Genomic DNA, 20,153 nt, shown 5'->3' with positions numbered 1-20,153 from the left:
GAACACACTGTGCACTTCTGATTGGTGTTTCTATGCATGCATGAGTGTGTGTGCGACTATGTGTGTGAGTGTGTGTGTCTCTGTCTGTCTATGAGGCTGCAGTGCGTTAATAAATGTCCCCACACGATGTACATTTGACAGTGATTCATAGCAGGGAAGCTAACATCAGCCTACGGTGACAGCCAAAATAGCTACTAATGTTACTTACCGCCATGTGCTTCCTCCAATTTGATGTTGAGTTCATGTAAACTTAAGCTTGTTAATCCTGTGACCACCTGGCTCTATTTGATTGGTGAAACGGAGTCAAACGTCACCAGTGACTGTATTTGATTGGTGAAACGCAGCCATGCGATAGATCCTACTTTGAAGGTCTGTCTGACAAACCAAAACAAACAAAGCGTGCATTAACAGATCGATAAAAATCAGTAGCGAGTAGCGAGCTGAATGTAGATAAATGGAGCGGTGTAAAAGTAGCGTTTCTTCTCTATAAATATACTCAAGTAAAAGTAAAAGTATGTTGCATTAAAACTACTCTTAGAAGTACAATTTATCCCAAAACTTACTCAGGTAGATGTAACGGGCTAAATGTAGCGCGTTACTACCCACCTCTGCCAGCATCAGTGCAGTTTTGAAAGGTTTAGAGGCAAATACTCAAATGGGTTGGAGTGGATGTATACAGTCTAAATAAAAATGTTTCACAACACCTTTCATCCTCACCTAAACGTTACTGCTCCACATATGAACACAGTGTATATTGAGTATTGACTTTCCCCCCCAAAATATTTCAAAATGAAATATTTGATGTGAAGAAATTGAGGCCTTAAATAGGTCAATAACTCATAACAACATTCATTTTGATTCATTATTTTTTGAGCAATGACAGTTTAAAAAAATCCAATCCATTCTTAAGGATATAGAAAGGCCCCACTCAAAAAAGTGTCATACATAAGTCAGACTTTTTTTTGTTTATTTATTTTTTTGTTTTTACTTTAAACGCTTAAATATCAACTCCAGATCTATCAGTTAATTAAAAAAAAAATGTTGGTCTTTTTTTTTTTTAAATGGAAAAATATGCAACATTTCTCCCCAAAAAATGCCAAAGTGGAATATTTATTGTGAAGTAATTGGAGACTTGATTAGGTCAATATTTAATCACAACATAGATTTGGATTCATTATTATTAAAAAAAAACAAAACAAAAAAAAAACACACTAAAATTCCCCAGGACCAAAATAGCGCCACTCACACATATTTTTTCGATTTTTTTTTTAACTTTCAACAATTAAATCTCTCGATCAACTTCAGATCAATACTGATTTTTTTTTAAATAGCAAAAACACAAAATATGCAATATTTTGCCCAAAAATATTTTGAAGTGTAATATATGATGTGTAAAGCCTTCAATAGGTAAATAATTCATTACAACATTGATTTTGATTCAATATTACTGTTTGAGCAATGACAGTTTTAAATTAAAATCAGTTTTATGTTTTTAGTCAAAATTACGAACTTTTTTATCGTTACATTTACCCTTTATGCTCTTTTATTTCACTTTTTAAATGATTTTTTGGTAATAATATTTTAAGAATATATAGTAACTGCATTCCCCAAACGTCTTAGCGGTACAGCGGAACCGGAAGTAGCCGCACTTAGCATAGTAACTACATTACCCAAAAGTCTTAGCGGTACATCGGAACCGGAAGTATAAACACAAACACAAGCGGAGTTTTGTTCGAGCAAGTATCTTACAGAGCTTAAAAAACAATCTTCCGCGTTGCTGACTGTTGTGTTATTGAAACAAACCACAAACTGAACATTTTATAGGCTTTGAAGGCGGTGACTTGCTCGTTTTCTGCGCGGTGAAGGGCGAATACCGTCACCAGGCAAGTCACACTCCTCTCTTTCACGTTTGAGGCATGCCTCTAAGTAATGGTGATAATAATATTAATTAAAATAAATAAATAAAAAATATAGCGTCGCCTTTCTGCTGCGTCGTCTTTAGCAAAGCAGGCGTGTACGTCGTTGTTTATGATGACTACAAATCCCGTGATGCCTTGCGCTGGCGGTAACCGCCTTTTTGAACCCACGTGATGCCCTCTGACCAATCCGCAGTGTCGTTACAGACGCAATGCGGGTGTCGGGATGTAAGGAGCAATGGCGACGGCCGAGCTGGTTTGGAGGCCGAATTGGAGCCGAATTTGACCAACGGGGAGCTGCTCAGGTAGATTATGAACGTTTCATGAACATAATCTGACGAGACATGTGTCAGGGTGCAGTTATAAGCCACAGTCTTAACAGTGGTGTTTTTGTTTTTTTAAACAATCTAACTTTTACCTTTCCTGTCAAGACTTTTTCACCTTTCTGAAGATGGAGAGTGCGTCCTCTTCCGCCTTCCATGTCCCGCCCCCCTCCACCAAGCAGACGTCAACAACACCCAACCTGGCGGCCAAACAGAGAGACATACGCAAGGCGCCGTCCTCCGTGACCCCGGCCTTCCTCGCCGACCTGGGCAGAGCCACCCTGCGGGGGATCCGCAAGTGTCCCCAGTGTGGCGTTTACAACGGCACCCGGGGGCTCAGCTGCAAGAACGCCGTTTGCGGCATATCCCTCAGGAACGCCTCGGCGGAGGCCAGGAGGGGCAGGAAGGACGTCGTCGAGGCGGTGAAAGTCATCACCGACGGCGAGGAGAAGGACCACCAGGGAGCGCAGGTGTTTTCGGTGTGTCAAAGAGGAAGAGGGGGCGCTCAGTTTGGCTTCGTCGATCTGGTCGCCACCGACGCCGCCATCGCCACGGGCGACAGAGCCTCCCTGCTGTCTCACATCAACCTGGGCCGCTGCTTCATGGCCGCCTGCAAACAGGGTCAAAAGGCGTCCTACGACAGCCTCTGCGTTCACATCAAGCAAGCCGCCGAGTGCGCCGACCTCGCCACGCCGCTCAGCGTCAAGAGTTCCGTCCTGGAGGCTCTACAGGCCTCCGTTCAAGCCAAGGAGGAGCTCTGGAGGCTGGCCACCGAGTCCCCGGGGCCCCTTGTGCAGCGCGTGTCCAGGGACACCCTGGTGGTGAAATGCCACTCGGATCCCCGGCACTCCCACGGCCTGCTGCACCTCACCGTGGCGGCCGGCGGGCGAGCCGAGGCGCAGAAAAGCGACGTGCGACAGCAGGCAGTGTTTCGCTGCGCCTGTCAAGCGGGCGGCAGGAGAGGCAGGGCGGACGGGGCCGAGCTGGCGGGGGGGCCGTCGGAACCCTGCCTGCACTTCTACGCCTGCGTGTGCGCCTTGGCGAGCGACGAGAAGCTGGCCGCAGAGTTTGCGGCTTTTATCAACTCCTCGTTAAACGGTACAGGCTGCTCCAGGCCCACCCTCCCGTTTTCCCAGAATTCCCAAGAGGACGCTCTAAAGCAGGGGTCCCCAAATAATTTGGCCTATATATATATATATATATATATATATATATATATACTAGGGGTGTAACGGTACGTGTATTTGTATTGAACCGTTTCGGTATGGGGGTTTCGGTTCGGTTCGGAGGTGTACCAAACGAGTTTCCACACGAACATATTAAGTAGCCGCCTCCGCTTCCTTCTGCCTCTGCCATCTGATTGGTTACAAACGGAGCGGTAACAGCCAATCAGCAGTGCGTATTCAGAGCGCATGTAGTCAGTGCTTAGCGTTTAGCAAGTAAGCATCAGGCCGCGGACTCTCCCCAAATGATAATAAACACCTCCCAGTCAACTACTAGTAACATCACTATGAGCCCGTTGACCTTCTAGAAATATAAAAGGCAGCTCGGCTCGCTCGCAGTCCTGGCTTGAGGTGAAGGCTAATTCGCTTTTAGCGTAATGTTAGCTAATTTTGCGGTTGTGTGTGTGTGTGTTACGGACAACAAAGCCCTGTCTGTCTGTTATTTCACTTTACCTTTTTCTGTGTTGATTGAGCTGTATTGAAGCAGCAAAAAAGGACATTATGTTAAATGAAGAGTTTCTGTCTCTGATAGTTGATATTATAATGTAACTGCATCATAAAGCCTACATGAACTCAATGGTGTTCGGTGATGAATAGTCTCTCCTATTGCTATTGTACTATTTTTTCAGCTATAGTTACATAAACATTAGTAATGCAGCAGCCTAGTTTTGAATGGCAGGGTCCCTGCTATCACATGTTGATAAAAATATAACATTTATATAATAAATCAACTACAGGCTTACCAAATGCTGTAATACATTAAGCATGATGAGTTGACTTGAAACTGTTTAATGTTGCACTTTTTATATGTAGAAGAAAAGTTTTGTCATTTTATTTCATCTGAGCAACAACTTGAGGCAGTTTAATGTTGATTAACGTGGGCAGAATTATTATAGTGTTCCCAATGTTAAAAGGATAAAGCCATTGTTTACAAATTTGGTAAATAAATAACCAAAAAATTTATATTTTGTTGTTTTCTTACTAATAATAATAATAATAATAATACATTTTATTTAGTATAGCGCTTTTTAGAGCACTCAAAGACATCTGTACCGAAAATGAACCGAACCGTGACCTCTAAACCGAGATACGTACCGAACCGAAATTTTTGTGTACCGTTACACCCATAATGTTACTGCATACGTCAGCAGACTAATTAGGAGTCTTTGTTTGTTTACTTACTACTAAAAGACAAGTTGTCTAGTATGTTCACTATTTTATTTAAGGACAAACTTGCAATAATAAACATATGTTTTATGTACCCTAAGATTTTTTGTTAAAATTAAGCCAATAATGCAATTTTCTGTGGTACCCTTAATTTAGAAAAGTATCGAAATACAACCCTAATCTGTACTTTGATATCCGATTAATATTGGTATCGGCCAATACTCAAGTCTCCAATATCGTATCAGAAGAGAAAAAAAACTCCCCTAAACAGAAGGATCTCTTGAACAGACGTAATGTCAGAATTTGTAAGGAAGGAATTCTGGGAAACTGGTGGGGTTGGCGTCAGGAATGTTTCTAGCGTCTTCCCAAAGAGCCCTAACACGTGCGTGTGTTTAAAGGCGTGCTACCAAACTCCACCTGCAGAGTCATCGTTCCTTGCGAGAGGCCTCCGCTGCACAGCGAAGCAGGGAAATCTCCACACAAGGCCAAGAAGCTGCGTCAGGAGGAAACCCTCTCTGGTACTTCAGTCCTCCGGGGTCTGGAGAATGGAGCCCTCGTTCCCGTGCGTGAACGGTTTCTTCCTCGCCTGCACAGGTGGAGGTGGTCAGGCTGTGGACGAGCACTCTGTGTCGTTGGGGTTCCACCAGTGGTTGGCCGGCGTCACAGAAAGGATCCACCAGACGATGCACTACCAGTTTGACGGTAAGGCTGGAAGGCGTTTGCGTTGGTTGGTTTGGCACGGTTGAATCTTCCTTTTATTCCCTGCAGGGAAACCACAACCTCTGGTGTACCACATACCTCAACAGTTCTTTAACGCCCTGCAGCATCGCTTGTCGCTCGGCTCCAAGAGGAGGCTGCCTAACATCACGACAGGTGACCACAACTTTTTATTAATTCCCTTTGATATTCCATACGATCCATAGTATGCAATGTTTAGTCACTGTCAGAGGTCCCACCCAATGTTGTAATCTAATGCTAATTATAGTCGTCATTTTATAGAAATCCTTGCAATCTAATGGTAATAAAGTTGTACTTTTTTAAGGAAAATACCGCAATGTAATGGTTATAATGTTATATTTTTTTCAGCAAAATGTCATAATCGAATGAAAAAGTCGTAATTTTTAAGGAAAATGTGGAAATGTTGTGATAATAAAGTTGTAATTTTTAGGGAAAATGTCCTAATCTAATGGTAAAGTGGTACTTTTTAAGGAAAATATCATAATCTTATGGTAATGAAGTTGTAGTTTTTTAAGGAAAATGTTGCAATTTAATGGTAATAAAGTTGCTTTTTTTTAGGGAAAATATAATCTAATGATGAAGTCGTGATTTTTCAAGGAAAATGTCATTTTATGGCAGGGGTGGGCAATTAATTTTTACCGGGGGCCGCATGAGCAACCCGAGCACTGCTGGAGGGCTACATCGACAATATTTCAATAAATTTTGCTCAATATTATTTTTGATATACACTACCGTTCAAAAGTTTGGGGTCACCCAAACAATTTTGTGGAATAGCCTTCATTTCTAAGAACAAGAATAGACTGTCGAGTTTCAGATGAAAGTTCTCTTTTTCTGGCCATTTTGAGCGTTTAATTGACCCCACAAATGTGATGCTCCAGAAACTCAATCTGCTCAAAGGAAGGTCAGTTTTGTAGCTTCTGTAACGAGCTAAACTGTTGTCAGATGTGTGAACATGATTGCACAAGGGTTTTCTAATCATCAATTAGCCTTCTGAGCCAATGAGCAAACACATTTTACCATTAGAACACTGGAGTGATAGTTGCTGGAAATGGGCCTCTATACACCTATGTAGATATTGCACCAAAAACCAGACATTTGCAGCTAGAATAGTCATTTACCACATTAGCAATGTATGGAGTGTATTTCTTTAAAGTTAAGACTTGTTTAAAGTTATCTTCATTGAAAAGTACAGTGCTTTTCCTTCAAAAATAAGGACATTTCAATGTGACCCCAAACTTTTGAACGGTAGTGTATACCGTAAGATAAATAATAATAATAATAATAATACTTTCATTTAACCTAACTTAACTTTATACCAAAAGCACTGCTTTGGAAATCATTTGTACCCCTTTCAGAGATCACATTTAGTTCCCCTTAAACATCCGCATGTTGCACAATGAAATGTAAGCATAGGATGAAGTGTGCATTCCTGTAACTTTCTCTAGTAACAGCATTCCATGATTAATATCAATAAATTAACATTAAAGGCCTACTGAAACCTACTACTACCGACCACGCAGTCTGATAGTTTATATATCAATGATGAAATCTTAACATTGCAACACATGCCAATACGGCCGGGTTAACTTATAAAGTGACTTTTAAAACTTCCCGGGAAATATCCGGCTGAAACGTCGCGGTATGATGACGTATGCGCGTGACGAAGTCAGAGTAACGGAAGTTATGGTACCCGTAGAATCCTATACAAAAAGCTCTGTTTTCATTTCATAATTCCACAGTATTTTGGACATCTTTTGCAATTTGTTTAATGAACAATGAAGGCTGCAAAGAAGACAGTTGTAGGTGGGATCGGTGTATTAGCAGCGGACTACAGCAACACAACCAGGAGGACTTTGTTGGAGCGCTAGCCGCGCTAGCCGCGCTAGCCGCGCTAGCCGCGCTAGCCGCGCTAGCCGCCGACCTCACCTTGACTTCCTACGTCTCCGGGCCGCCAAACGCATCGGGTGAAGTCCTTCGTCCTTCTGCCGATCGCTGGAACGCAGGTGAGCACGGGTGTTGATGAGTAGATGAGGGCTGGCTGGCGTAAGTGGAGAGCTAATGTTTTTAGCATAGCTCTGTGAGGTCCCGTTGCTAAGTTAGCTTCAATGGCGTCGTTAGCACAGCATTGTTAACCTTCGCCAGCCTGGAAAGCATTAACCGTGTATTTACATGTCCACGGTTTAATAGTATTGTTGATTTTCTATCTATCCTTCTTCTATCCTTTATTTTTTTGTTTCTATATGCAGTTAAAGCACGATGCTATCACGTTAGCTCGTAGCTAAAGCATTTCGCCGATGTATTGTCGTGGAGATAAAAGGCACTGAATGTCCATTTTGCGTTCTCGACTCTCATTTTCAAGAGGATATAGTATCCGAGGTGGTTTAAAATACAAATCCGTGATCCACAATAAAAAAAGGAGAGTGTGGAATCCAATGAGCCAGCTTGTACCTAAGTTACGGTCAGAGCGAAAAAAGATACGTCCATCACTGTCTCTCAAGTCCTTCACTGTAACGTTCCTCATCTACGAATCTTTCATCCTCGCTCAAATTAATGGGGTAATCATCACTTTCTCGGTCCGAATCTCTCTCGCTCCATTGTAAACAATGGGGAATTGTGAGGAATACTAGCTCCTGTGACGTCACGCTACTTCCGGTACAGGCAAGGCTTTTTTTTATCAGCGAGCAAAAGTTGCGAACTTTATCGTCGATTTTCTCTATTAAATCCTTCCAGCAAAAATATGGCAATATCGCGAAATGATCAAGTATGACACATAGAATGGATCTGCTATTCCCGTTTAAAAAATCATTTCAGTAGGCCTTTAATAATAAATGACAGTAGAATAAGCACATGTATGACTGAGGAGTCATAGTGTAACTTTGTGTGGTGTTTGAGTTGTCCGACTTTTTGTGTGGCCATAAACGTGTGGCCAGTGGCTTAGTGCTATGCGTGTTGGTGACAGATGACAAGTTGGTTTTGGCCTGGTTTGTACGGCAGACAATGACTCGTTTTTGGAGATAGGAGTGTTTTACTCATGTTTTTGGTGTGGTTATGGCCGAATATAAACAGTTTTGGTCAATAAAGTGATCGATATAATTCCTGTGCTCGAAGCATCTCGATAGACGTTACAATAATTGAACTTTGTTCAATTGAACGGTGTTGACGAACACCGTTAGGGCCGCTTGTTGTCACTGTCACTCAAAGTTGCATTGCAAAATTACAGAGAATAAATGTGTTTATTTTGTTTAGAATTCAGATGGGATTTGATTTGGTGCGCGGCATATATTTGCTGTGCGCAGAGGACGCTTGAGCAGTGCGCAATTGCGCAGGCGCGCACCTTAGAGGGAATGTTACTTGGCAGTCCATGTCTTGTTGAAAACATGCCATTCGTCATCAACTTTTCTCTTTTTAGCGTCTCGGGTGTAAACCGTGCATCACTTGTCGCTGTGCACCTTCACTCACAGGTTACACACGGACATACGCCCATAAATAACACTTTTCAAAATAAAAGCAGCACAGTTGTATTGCACGCACGATGTAGATGTTTTTTCAACTTTATTTTGTAATTTGTGATTGCAGCTGTTCACATTCACTCACAATCACGCACGCGCATACATCCACACGGAAGTAATACAAATAACGCTTTTCAAAACAAAAGCAGCACCGTTGTATTGCACACTCGACATAGATACTTTTTAAAATGTATTTTGTAATTTATGATTGGCCTGACGCGGGCCGGACAGGGACGCACAAAGGGCCGGATGTGGCCCGCGGGCCGCAGAATGCCCAGGTCTGTTTTATGGTAATAAAGTTGTAAATTTTAGGGAAAATTTAATTTTTAAGGAAAATGTCAGAATCATCAAATGATCTTAAAGTCGTAATTTTTAAGGAAAATGTTGTAATCTAATGGTAATAAAGTCGCCATTTTATAGCAACAGTTGCAATCTAATGGTAATAAAGTTGTACTTTTTTAAGGAAAGTGTCGCAATGTGGAAAATTTGGAAATGTTATGATAATAAAATTGTAATTTTTAGTGAAAATGTCATAATCTAATGGTAAAGTTGTACTTTTTAAGGAAAATATCATAATCTAATGGTAATGAAGTTGTCATTTTTTAAGAAAAATGTCGTAATCTGATGGGAGTAGAGTTACTTTTTTAGGGAAAATGTCATAATCTAATTATGAAGTAGTGATTTTTCAAAGAAAATTTTGTAATTTTATGGTAAAGTTGTACTGTAATTTTTAAGGAAAATGTCGTAATCATCAAATGATTTTAGTCGTAATTTTTAAGGAATATTTTGTAATAAAGTAGTAATTTTATAGAAATATCCATCCATCCATTTTCTACAGCTTGTCCTGTTCGGGGTCGCCCGGGGTGCTGGAGCCTATCTCAGCTGCATTCGGGCAGAAGGCGGTGTACACCATGGACAAGTCACCACCTCATCACAGGGCCAACACAGATAGACCGACAACATTCACACTCACATTCACACACTAGGGCCAATTTAGTGTTGCCAATCAACCTATCCCCAGGTGCATGTCTTTGGAGGTGGAAGGAAGCCGGAGTACCCGGAGGGAACCCACACAGTCACGGGGAGAACATGCAAACTCCACACAGAAAGATCCCGAGCGCAGGATCAAACCTGGGACCATCGTATTGTGAGGCAGACGCACTAACCCTTCTTCCACCATGCTGAACCCGATTATAAATCGATTCATTCACCATTTTGTAAACCAGTAATCCGCAAATAATGTGTTGTTGTTGAGTGTCGGTGCTGTCTAGAGCTCGGCAGAGTAACCGTGTAATACTCTTCCATATCAGTAGGTGGCAGCAGGTAGCTAATTGCTTTGTAGATGTCGGAAACAGCGGGAGGCAGTGTGCAGGTAAAAAGGTATCTAATGCTTAAACCAAAAATAAACAAAAGGTGAGTGCCCCTAAGAAAAGGCATCGAAGCTTAGCAGAACGAAACTAAAACTGAACTGGCTACAAAGTAAACAAAAACAAAATGCTGGACGACAGCAAAGACTTACTGTGGAGCAAAGACGGCGTCCACAATGTACATCCGAACATGACATGACAATCAACAATGTCCCCACAAAGAAGGATAAAAACAACTGAAACATTCTTGATTGCTAAAACAAAGTAGATGCGGGAAATATCGCTCAAAGGAAGACATGAAACTGCTACAGGAAAATACCAAAAAAAGAAAAAAAGCCACCAAAATAGACAAGAAGTAAAACACTACAGACAGGAAAACAGCAAAAAAGTCCAAATAAGTCAGGGTGTGATGTGACAGGTGGTGACAGTACCCCTACTTTGAGACAAGAGCTATATTGATGCATGCTTGGTTATGCTTTAAAGTCATGTCCAACAATTGCGACGACGACTTTTTACTGTTAATCGTTTTTTAATAATTTCTGCTGGTGGTGTGCCTCCGCATTTTTTCAACGCAAAAAATGTGCCTTGGCTCAAAAAAGGTTGAAAAACACTGGTCTACCATACCCTCACCGGTCTTTACGTCCGTTTCAGTGGTCGTGCGGAACGACACACCCCCTTTGGGGTCGTTCTCCAAGTACACCTGGCACATCACCAACCTGGCGCAGGTCAAACGTATCTTCGACACCCCTGAGGTAATATTCAAGACCCCCTACTGTCTGTCCCCTCATGTCTGTCCCCTAATGTCACACCCGCTGTCTGTCCCCTCATGTCTGTCCCCTCATGTCACACCCACTGTCTATCCCCTCATGTCACACCCACTGTCTGTCCCGTCATGTCTGTCCCCTCATGTCACACCCACTGTCTGTCCCCTCATGTCTGTCCCCTCATGTCACGACCGCTGTCTGTCCCCTCATGTCACACCCACTGTCTGTCCCCTCATGTCACACCCGCTGTCTGTCCCCTCATGTCACACCCACTGTCTGTCCCCTCATGTCACACCCACTGTCTGTCCCCTCATGTCACACCCGCTGTCTGTCCCCTCATGTCACACCCACTGTCTGTCCACTCATGTCACACCCGCTGTCTGTCCCCTCATGTCACACCCGCTGTCTGTCCCTCATGTCACACCCGCTGTCTGTCCCCTCATGTCACACCCACTGTCTGTCCTCTCATGTCACACCCGCTGTCTGTCCCCTCATGCCACACCCACTGTGTGTCCCCTCATGTCACACCCGCTGTGTGTCCCCTCATGTCACACCCGCTGTCTGTCACCTCATGTCACACTCGCTGTGTGTCCCCTCATGTCACACCCGCTGTCTGTCCCCTCATGTCACACCCGCTGTCTGTCCCCTCATGTCACACCCGTTGTCTGTCCCCTCATGTCACACCCACTGTCTGTCCCCTCATGTCACACCCACTGTCTTTCCCCTCATGTCACACCCGCTGTCTGTCCCCTCATGTCTGTCCCCTCATGTCACACCCACTGTCTGTCCCCTCATGTCACACCCACTGTCTGTCCCCTCATGTCACACCCGCTGTCTGTCACCTCATGTCACACCCGCTGTCTGTCCCCTCATGTCACACCTGCTGTCTGTCCCCTCATGTCACACCCGCTGTCTGTCCCTCATGTCACACCCGCTGTCTGTCCCCTCATTTCACACCCGCTGTCTGTCCCTCATGCCACACCCGCTGTGTGTCCCCTCATGTCACACCCGCTGTGTGTCCCCTCATGTCACACCCGCTGTCTGTCCCCTCATGTCACACCCACTGTCTGTCCCCTCATGTCACACCCGTTGTCTGTCCCCTCATGTCACACCCGTTGTCTGTCCCCTCATGTCACACCCACTGTCTGTCCCCCCATGTCTGTCCCCTCATGTCACACCCACTGTCTTTCCCCTAATGTCACACCCGCTGTCTGTCCCCTCATGTCTGTCCCCTCATGTCACACCCACTGTGTGTCCTCTCATGTCACACCCACTGTCTGTCCCCTCATGTCACACTCACTGTCTGTCCCCTCATGTCACACCCACTGTCTGTCCCCTCATGTCACACCCGTTGTCTGTCCCCTCATGTCACACCCGTTGTCTGTCCCCTCATGTCACACCCACTGTCTGTCCCCCCATGTCTGTCCCCTCATGTCACACCCACTGTCTTTCCCCTAATGTCACACCCGCTGTCTGTCCCCTCATGTCTGTCCCCTCATGTCACACCCACTGTGTGTCCTCTCATGTCACACCCACTGTCTGTCACCTCATGTCACACCCGCTGTCTGTCCCCTCATGTCACACCCACTGTCTGTCCCCTCATGTCACACCCACTGTCTGTCCCCTAATGTCACACCCACTGTCTGTCCCCTCATGTCACACCCGCTGTCTGCCTGCCAGTTGCAGCTGGAGCTCACTCAGAGTTTTGTCAAGAACGGCGACGGCTCCTTCTCGCGCTTTCGTTGTCTGCAACCGCCGCCCGAACTGGACCTGCTGGAGGGACTCGGGCCGGATCGGCCGCCAGCGATTCGACCCAGGGAGCTGCAGACCTTCCTCAGAGTCGGTGAGATTTGTTCTGGTGAAAGTGGAGCATATGTTTGCTAAGAAGGACAGAAACATACTGTATTTTCCGGACCATAGGGTGCACTGGATTATAAGGCGCACTGCCGATGAGCGGGTCTAGTCAGGTCTATTTTCATACAAAAGGTGCATTAAAGGAGTCATATTAGTTTTTTTTCTAAATGTAAAAGACTTCCTTGTGGTCTACATAACATGTAATGGTGGTTCTTTGGTCAAAATGTTGCAGAGATGATGTTTTACACATCATCTTCAAGTCACTTTCTGACAGTCGCTTCAGGATGCGCCGTTTAGTGGGCGGTCTTATTTACGTGGCTCACCTTCGACTGCGTCTTCTCCCCGTCATCTTTGGTGTAGCGTGCAAGGACGGGAGTGGAAGAAGTGTCAAAAGATGGCGCTAACTGTTTTAATGACATTCAGACTTTACTTCAATCCTGTTATGATTGACTAAGGGGAGATGACGACACAGACACCAGGGGGCAGTGTAGCTCTAAGTATTTTATTATATATATTATAATATATATATAATAATCAAACAATACTAAATATACTAACTAAGGAAATGGAGTGTTACAAAATCCAAGAGTGTGTATGGTGTAAGACTATGTGTGTAGATTAGCTGTTGAGTGTTACCGTAAATGTTGAACGAGAGACGAGGAAGTCCAGGGGAGAGAGAAGTCTACAGGTCCGAGTCCAAAGCGGGGGAAGTCAAGGATCGAGGGAGGCAGTCAGAGTCCAGAGGGAGATCCAGGGAAAAGTGAGACGCACGGCTAACTTTCCAGGCGACGGAGGGTACTGCGGGGACGACACAAGAAAACACACACTGCAAACACAGAGAGAGCAGAATTGCATCAAGCAGGACGTGGCTTACTGTACGCAAACAGAAGGGTATATTCCGGCCCGGGATGGCAGGTTGTGCCGGCTTATGAAGGCAGCTCGCTAATCCTGGGCAGGTGCGCTGATTGCAGATTGTCTGCAGGCGCGAGGAGGCACGCCTGCAGCGGAGAGAGAGTGCCTGTGGGCGTGGCCTGCAGTGCGCTCGTCAGGACGCAAAGATGAGGGCGCATTCAATGCGCCCTGGCCGTGACGAATCAATAACGGAGCAGCATCTCCTCATCCGTGGCTCACTAGTACAACAACAACGCCGGAAATGTGTCCCGTGAAAAAAACGTCCGACCGGAACTCTCTAATAACTAAAGTTCCTTGGGTGAATAATGTAAACTCACTACACTGGTATGTTTTAGCACTTTCATGGCGAGTTTACTGACAGATATAAGTAAGAACTTTACACTACTTTATATTAGAAATGGCAACAGCGGAGGATGAATGTCCCATAACAAGAAGATAGAGAAAAAGAAGCTTATCGACTACGGCGTCGGTACGGACTACAAAGGCGGACGTGCGCAAATTTCCAGGACTTATGCAGATCCCAAATACACATCAGCAGGTACCAGAAGGTAAGAAAAGTTGCCTTTGCATAATATTGCGAAACAAAACGCCAGATATGTCAGGTTCAAACACTGATGACATCTATTAAAAAGACAAGAAGCAAGGAATTAAACAGAGACAGAATTCAATTTAGCTCATTGAGGAGAAACGTCTGGGCTGTACTCTTTGAACAGTCTTCCACCACGCTCTGACGAAAGATTGTACGCCTCCTCTTTTATTTGGACTTTCCCTGATTACATGGCAACAGCTGTTTCTAAAGGGAGGGGGGTTGTAAACAGCCGTCGCCTTTGGTTACAAAACAGTTCAAAGAAAAGGTTCCTGGAGGGGGGTCAGGTCCTGCTTCCTCTCCGCTTTGTAGATCTCGGGTCAAGACAAGATCTTCCTGTGGATTACAATAGATCAAAGAAACCGACACCTTCATGTCGCTTCCCCTTCCTACACAGTGGAGTTTTACAAGCCAAAGACAGCTTTTGTCCTCTCTCCGGGAACTCATGGAAACACACAGTTTTGTGATAACTTAGATGCAATTATTCTGACATAATATGTCTTACCTTATTCACACACCATAATAATAGTCCTATGTTGAAGCACAGTACAATCCATCAAGCGGTGCGGCTTCATAGCTTACCAAAGTCCTACTAAAACATTTTGAGAGATTTTTGAGCGCTGTGTGTTATATGTTCTATATTTTCAATGGAACATTTAAAATGTTGGTGTTGGTCAAAATCTCCCCAATCCCTTTTGTTTGTGCTACAACATGCTTTTGTCTATTATAGTTTTTATGTTATTAACTTGTTATTATTCATAACCAGCCTCCCCCCAAACCCCCCTCCTTGCCAAAATCTCCCCAAACTTGTCCCATTGGTTTGTGCTGCAACATTCTTTTGTATATTATAGGGTTGTACGGTATACTAGTAAAGTACCGCGATACTAATGAATCATATTCGGTACTATACCGCCTCTAAAAAGTACCGGTCCCTGCACCCCCCTTTTTAACGGGCATGACGGCGCGTCGTCGTCAGGTCGTGACATTGCCGGTTTTACGAGCAGAGGAGCATGTTCGGCAGCGCACGCACACAGAGTACTTACAAGCAGACACAGTGTGTAGACGGAAAAGGGAGATCGGACGCATTTTGGCTTAAAAAGTAAAGATAAAGGTGAAGTTATAACACTGAAATGCCCTCAGGAAGAGGTGCTTTAAGACATGACTAGCTAGCTAGCGGCTAGTCGGCAGTGTTTTAGCTACTTCTAAATCACTAATCCTGGCCTCCATGGCGACCAATAAAGTAAGTTTCTTACATGTAGCATTATCACTGGAGGACGAGGAATAGCTAAACATGCTTCACTACACACCGTAGGAGGATACAATAGCTCACCGGCGTCACAATGTAAACAAATGCCATGGGTGGCTCTACACCTGACATCCACTGTAATGATACCAAGTACAAGTGCGTATCTAGTCGGTACTACTATCATTACATCGATATTTTTTTGGGATCACAATATACTTTTGCGTTTTTTTGTTATTTATATTATGTTTGTAAACTCAGGAAATACGTCCCTGGACACATGAGGACTTTGAATATGACCAATGTATGATCCTGAAACTACTTGGTATCAGATCAATACCTAAATTTGTGGTATCATCCAAAACTAATGTAAGGTATCAAAGAAGAGAAGAATAAGTCATTATTACATTTTAACAGAAGTGTAGATAGAACATGTTGAAACAGAAAATAAGCAGATATTAACAGTAAATGAACAAGTGGATTAATAATCAATTTTTACAGTTTGTCCTTTATAATGTTGACAAAATAATAAGTGTATAAATCACACAATATGTTACTGCATACGTCAGCAGACTAATTAGGAGTCTTTGTTTGTTTACTTACTACTAAAAGACAAGTTGTCTAGTATGTTCACTATTTTATTTAAGGAATGAATAGCAATAATAAACATATGTTTCATGTACCCTAATATTTATTGTTAAAATAAAGACAATAATGTCATTTTTTGTGGTCCAATCCAATCCACTTTATTTGTGTAGCACATTTAAACAACAGAAATGTTTCCAAAGTGCTGCACAACAATATTAAAAACAATATTCAAATATTATCCTTAGCTCCACCAATGACTGAATAAAAACAAAAAATAAATAAATATAAAAACAATGTAAAAATAAATATGATTAAAAACGATTTTAAAGGGTAAAACCAATTAAAACAATAAGTAGAAATAAAAATTAAAAAAAACACAGAGGACCACACAACTCACGTAGTGTTAAAAGCCAAAGAATAAAAGAGGGTCTTAAGACGAGACTTAAAACACTCCACTGTGGGAGCAGTTGGAACATGGAGGGGTAGAGTGTTCCAGAGCTTAGGGCCGACCACAGAGAAGGCCCGGCACCCCTGGTTTTAAGTCTGGTCTTGGGCACTGGCTCTCGGACTTCAGAGCGCGCGCAGGAGTGTAAAGTATCGAAAATACCGGTACCGGTACCAAAATATTGGTATCGGGACAATGCTAGTCTATTAAAGTTTGTATGTTATTTACGTGTTATTAACCATAACCAGCCCCTTAACATTAAAACCTTTGGGCATATTTTGACATGGTGGGGGGTCAGGATGACGTCACCAGTCAGAAAATGTACCTTGGAACAACTTTTACAAACCGCAGCACTGTCCTTCCTCACAGGGTCCGCCTCGGACGACCTAAAGGACGGCCGTCCGTTCGAGATCGAGTGGACCCCCGACGTGCTCCCGCTTTGCCACGTGGGCGAGCTGAGGATCACCTTCGAGTTCGGCCACCAGCAGAGCGGACACCAGGCCGACTCGTCGGAGTGTTCGAAAACCAACGTGACTCAAGTCCCCTCCCACGCCAAGTGAGCGTCTTCACGCCCTTTCACAGGACACTTCATTAGGTACACCGAGGTAATGTCGCCAAACGAGGTACTGAGCGTTATGTTTGACGCAGCTCTTGTATTGGACTCCATAACATGTTTTATTATATATCATATTAGGGCTGTCAAAAACACCTTATGCTAACACTGGCACTTATTTTGCACTTCTGGACCTAAACACGATGTCTGCTGGTAAAATTCCCTTTTTTAAAAAAAGTATCAGCACATATTGTAACGTTTGTAACAATATAGGAATTTCCTATCACGGTTATTGTCACCAAAATGATCAGGCTTATCTTTATTATCACGGTACTGTTTATTGTGCTCAATAAGGACTTAAAAACACAATTAAATCTATGAACAAAGTTTCATTTTCTTTTAAATAACTAATATACACTACCGTTCAAAAGTTTGGGGTCACATTAAAATGTCCTTATTTTTGAAGGAAAAGCACTACTTTTCAATGAAGATAACTTTAAACTAGTCTTAACTTTAAAGAAATACACTCTATACATTGCTAATGTGGTAAATGACTATTCTAGCTGCAAATGTCTGGTTTTTGGTGCAATATCTACATAGGTGTATAGAGGCCCATTTCCAGCAACTATCACTCCAGTGTTCTAATGGTACATCATGTTTGCTCATTGGCTCAGAAGGCTAATTGATGATTAGAAAACCCTTGTGCAATCATGTTCACACATCTGAAAACAGTTTAGCTCGTTACAGAAGCTACAAAACTGACCTTCCTTTGAGCAGATTGAGTTTCTGGAGCATCACATTTGTGGGGTCAATTAAACGCTCAAAATGGCCAGAAAAAGAGAACTTTCATCTGAAACTCGACAGTCTATTCTTGTTCTTAGAAATGAAGGCTATTCCACAAAATTGTTTGGGTGACCCCAAACTTTTGAACGGTAGTGTAAATACACACAATATATTTTCACGGCAGAGGAAAACATTAAATATTGATCTGTCTTCATAAGAGTAATATTTGTATTTGTGTCTGGAAATATGTTTGTTCTTTAATTTTAATTTGTAAACTTTTTAGAATGTTTTTTTTAATAAATTCAAAAGGATCACTTCATTTTTCCGGTTCATGTGGCGTCACGTAAGTTCACTTCCTGTTGAACACACCTCCGCCTGGTCACCGTATTTTCTGGACTATAAGCCGCAATTTTATTTTCCAATGCTTGTAAAACGGTGTGGCTAATTTATGAATTTTTCATAATGCCATAATGTTTTGTATTCGACAAACACTTTTCATATCGCACCGGCAAAGACACGGAAAAGGTTATTGCTTGTGCGACAGCGCCATCCTTTGGACGAGTTTGCTCACTGCAGGCGCCGCGGGTTGAAAAAGTACTTCCTGTTTCGTGCCTCGAACCGGAAGTATAAGCGTCCGTAGCGTTTCTGCCCGAAATGATTTGTAATTCATCACTCCAAGCAACGTTTGTAAGTTTTACAATATAACTAAAACAGTTCGCACGTACTAAACCGTCTCCTGTAGGAATGTTTTCATTCATATTTGTACGTGCTATCGTAATGTAATGAAGCCAACACCGTTAGCATTAACTTCCTGTTGAACACACTGTTAACAATATAACATACATTTATAAACGTGGATGCATATGCAAAAGTGCAATATTTTTATCTGTACAGTAATCTATTTATTTATATCTGCACCTTATTGCTATTTTATCCTGCACTACAACCAGCTAATGCAACAACATTTTTTTCTTATCTGTACTGTAAAGTTCAAATTTGAATGACAATAAAAAGGAAGTCTAAGTCTAAGCTTGAACAGCGAGCGTATCCATGACCATGACGTCTGTTTTGTTTGTTACAGACACTGTTTGGAAACAATTAGGGTATGTAAATAAACATAAATAAATAAAAATTGTACCAGTATATATTTGCGGCTTATAGTCCGACGCAGCTAATATTAGTATAAATATTTATTTCTTCTAAAATTTGGTGGGTGTGGTTTGAACAGCCCGGAAAGTACGGTAATCACTTTGTGTTTGTACAAGTTTAGATTGGGCTAGATAAACATAAAATATATGAAATTGTGTCCTGTCATTTATCTTTCTGTTAGTGCAATACCGTAAAAACAGGCATTAAAAACACAAACAAAATGTAAACATTTTTTATTTAAAAACAAACAAATGAATGTGAGTAAAAAATATAATCATTTGACAGCCCTAATTATCACATAATACCGCTGCTCATTGTGTTCCCTAGATTAGAATGTTTAATATTACTTATCTTTGTCATGAATGGAAAATAGGATATATTGTAAAGAATTTTTAAAAAAAGTATATATATATATTGCATATTTTTTTCATGAAGTATTTACTTGATAATTAAATAATTATACCACAAATTCCACTGCCTTTTATTTCCTGTTGGCAAGTTGCACTGTAGTGTAAAAGTAGCCAGCAGGGGGCGCCATTATGCTTCTCTTTCCAAACAGCTGGGTTCCAGTCAACAACATGTATTCAAACCGATACCAATATTTTGGTACCGGTATCAAAATGTATTTTGATACTTTTCGATACCAGGGGACTACAAAAAATTGCATTATTGTCTTTATTTTAACAAAAAAATGTTAGGGTACATGAAACATATGTTTATTATTGCAATTTAGACCTTAAATAAAATAGTGAACATACTAGACAACTTGTCTTTTAGTAGTAAGTAAACAAACAAAGACTCCTAATTAGTCTGCTGACGTATGCAGTAACATATTGTGTCATTTATCTACCTATTTTGTCAACACTATGAGGGACAAACTGTAAAAATTGATTATTAATCTACTTGTTCATTTACTGTTAATATCTGCTTATTTCCTGTTTCAACATGTTCTATCTACACTTCTGTTAAAATGTAATAATCACTTATTCTTCTGTTGTTTGATACTTTACATTAGTTTTGGATGATAGCACAA

General features: G+C 42.3%; 1 protein-coding gene across 2 annotated transcripts; it reads left to right on the top strand.

Moving 5' to 3' along the window:
- Nucleotides 1-1,600: 1,600 nt before the first annotated feature.
- lg08h2orf42 (linkage group 08 C2orf42 homolog) lies at nucleotides 1,601-19,574 on the top strand. Of its 2 annotated transcripts, XM_062057405.1 has the most exons (9): nucleotides 1,603-1,883; nucleotides 2,124-2,221; nucleotides 2,348-3,337; nucleotides 5,028-5,147; nucleotides 5,224-5,331; nucleotides 5,398-5,502; nucleotides 10,895-10,995; nucleotides 12,688-12,850; nucleotides 17,005-19,574. In XM_062057405.1, exons 3-9 carry the CDS (start codon nucleotides 2,368-2,370, stop codon nucleotides 17,193-17,195), a joined length of 1,758 nt encoding a protein of 585 aa, XP_061913389.1. In that variant the 5' UTR covers nucleotides 1,603-1,883; nucleotides 2,124-2,221; nucleotides 2,348-2,367; the 3' UTR covers nucleotides 17,196-19,574. The 2 variants fall into 2 exon arrangements, with proteins under 2 accessions (XP_061913390.1, XP_061913389.1); XM_062057406.1 differs by lacking the exons at nucleotides 10,895-10,995; nucleotides 12,688-12,850; nucleotides 17,005-19,574 and adding an exon at nucleotides 9,715-10,806 and having other exon boundaries at nucleotides 1,601-1,883.
- The last annotated feature ends 579 nt before the right edge of the window (nucleotides 19,575-20,153 follow it).

Source organism: Entelurus aequoreus, linkage group LG08, assembly GCF_033978785.1.
Source record: "Entelurus aequoreus isolate RoL-2023_Sb linkage group LG08, RoL_Eaeq_v1.1, whole genome shotgun sequence".
NCBI lineage: Eukaryota > Metazoa > Chordata > Actinopteri > Syngnathiformes > Syngnathidae > Entelurus > Entelurus aequoreus.
Note: the sequence above shows the minus strand (reverse complement) of the source record. Positions and strands in the feature narration are given on the sequence as shown.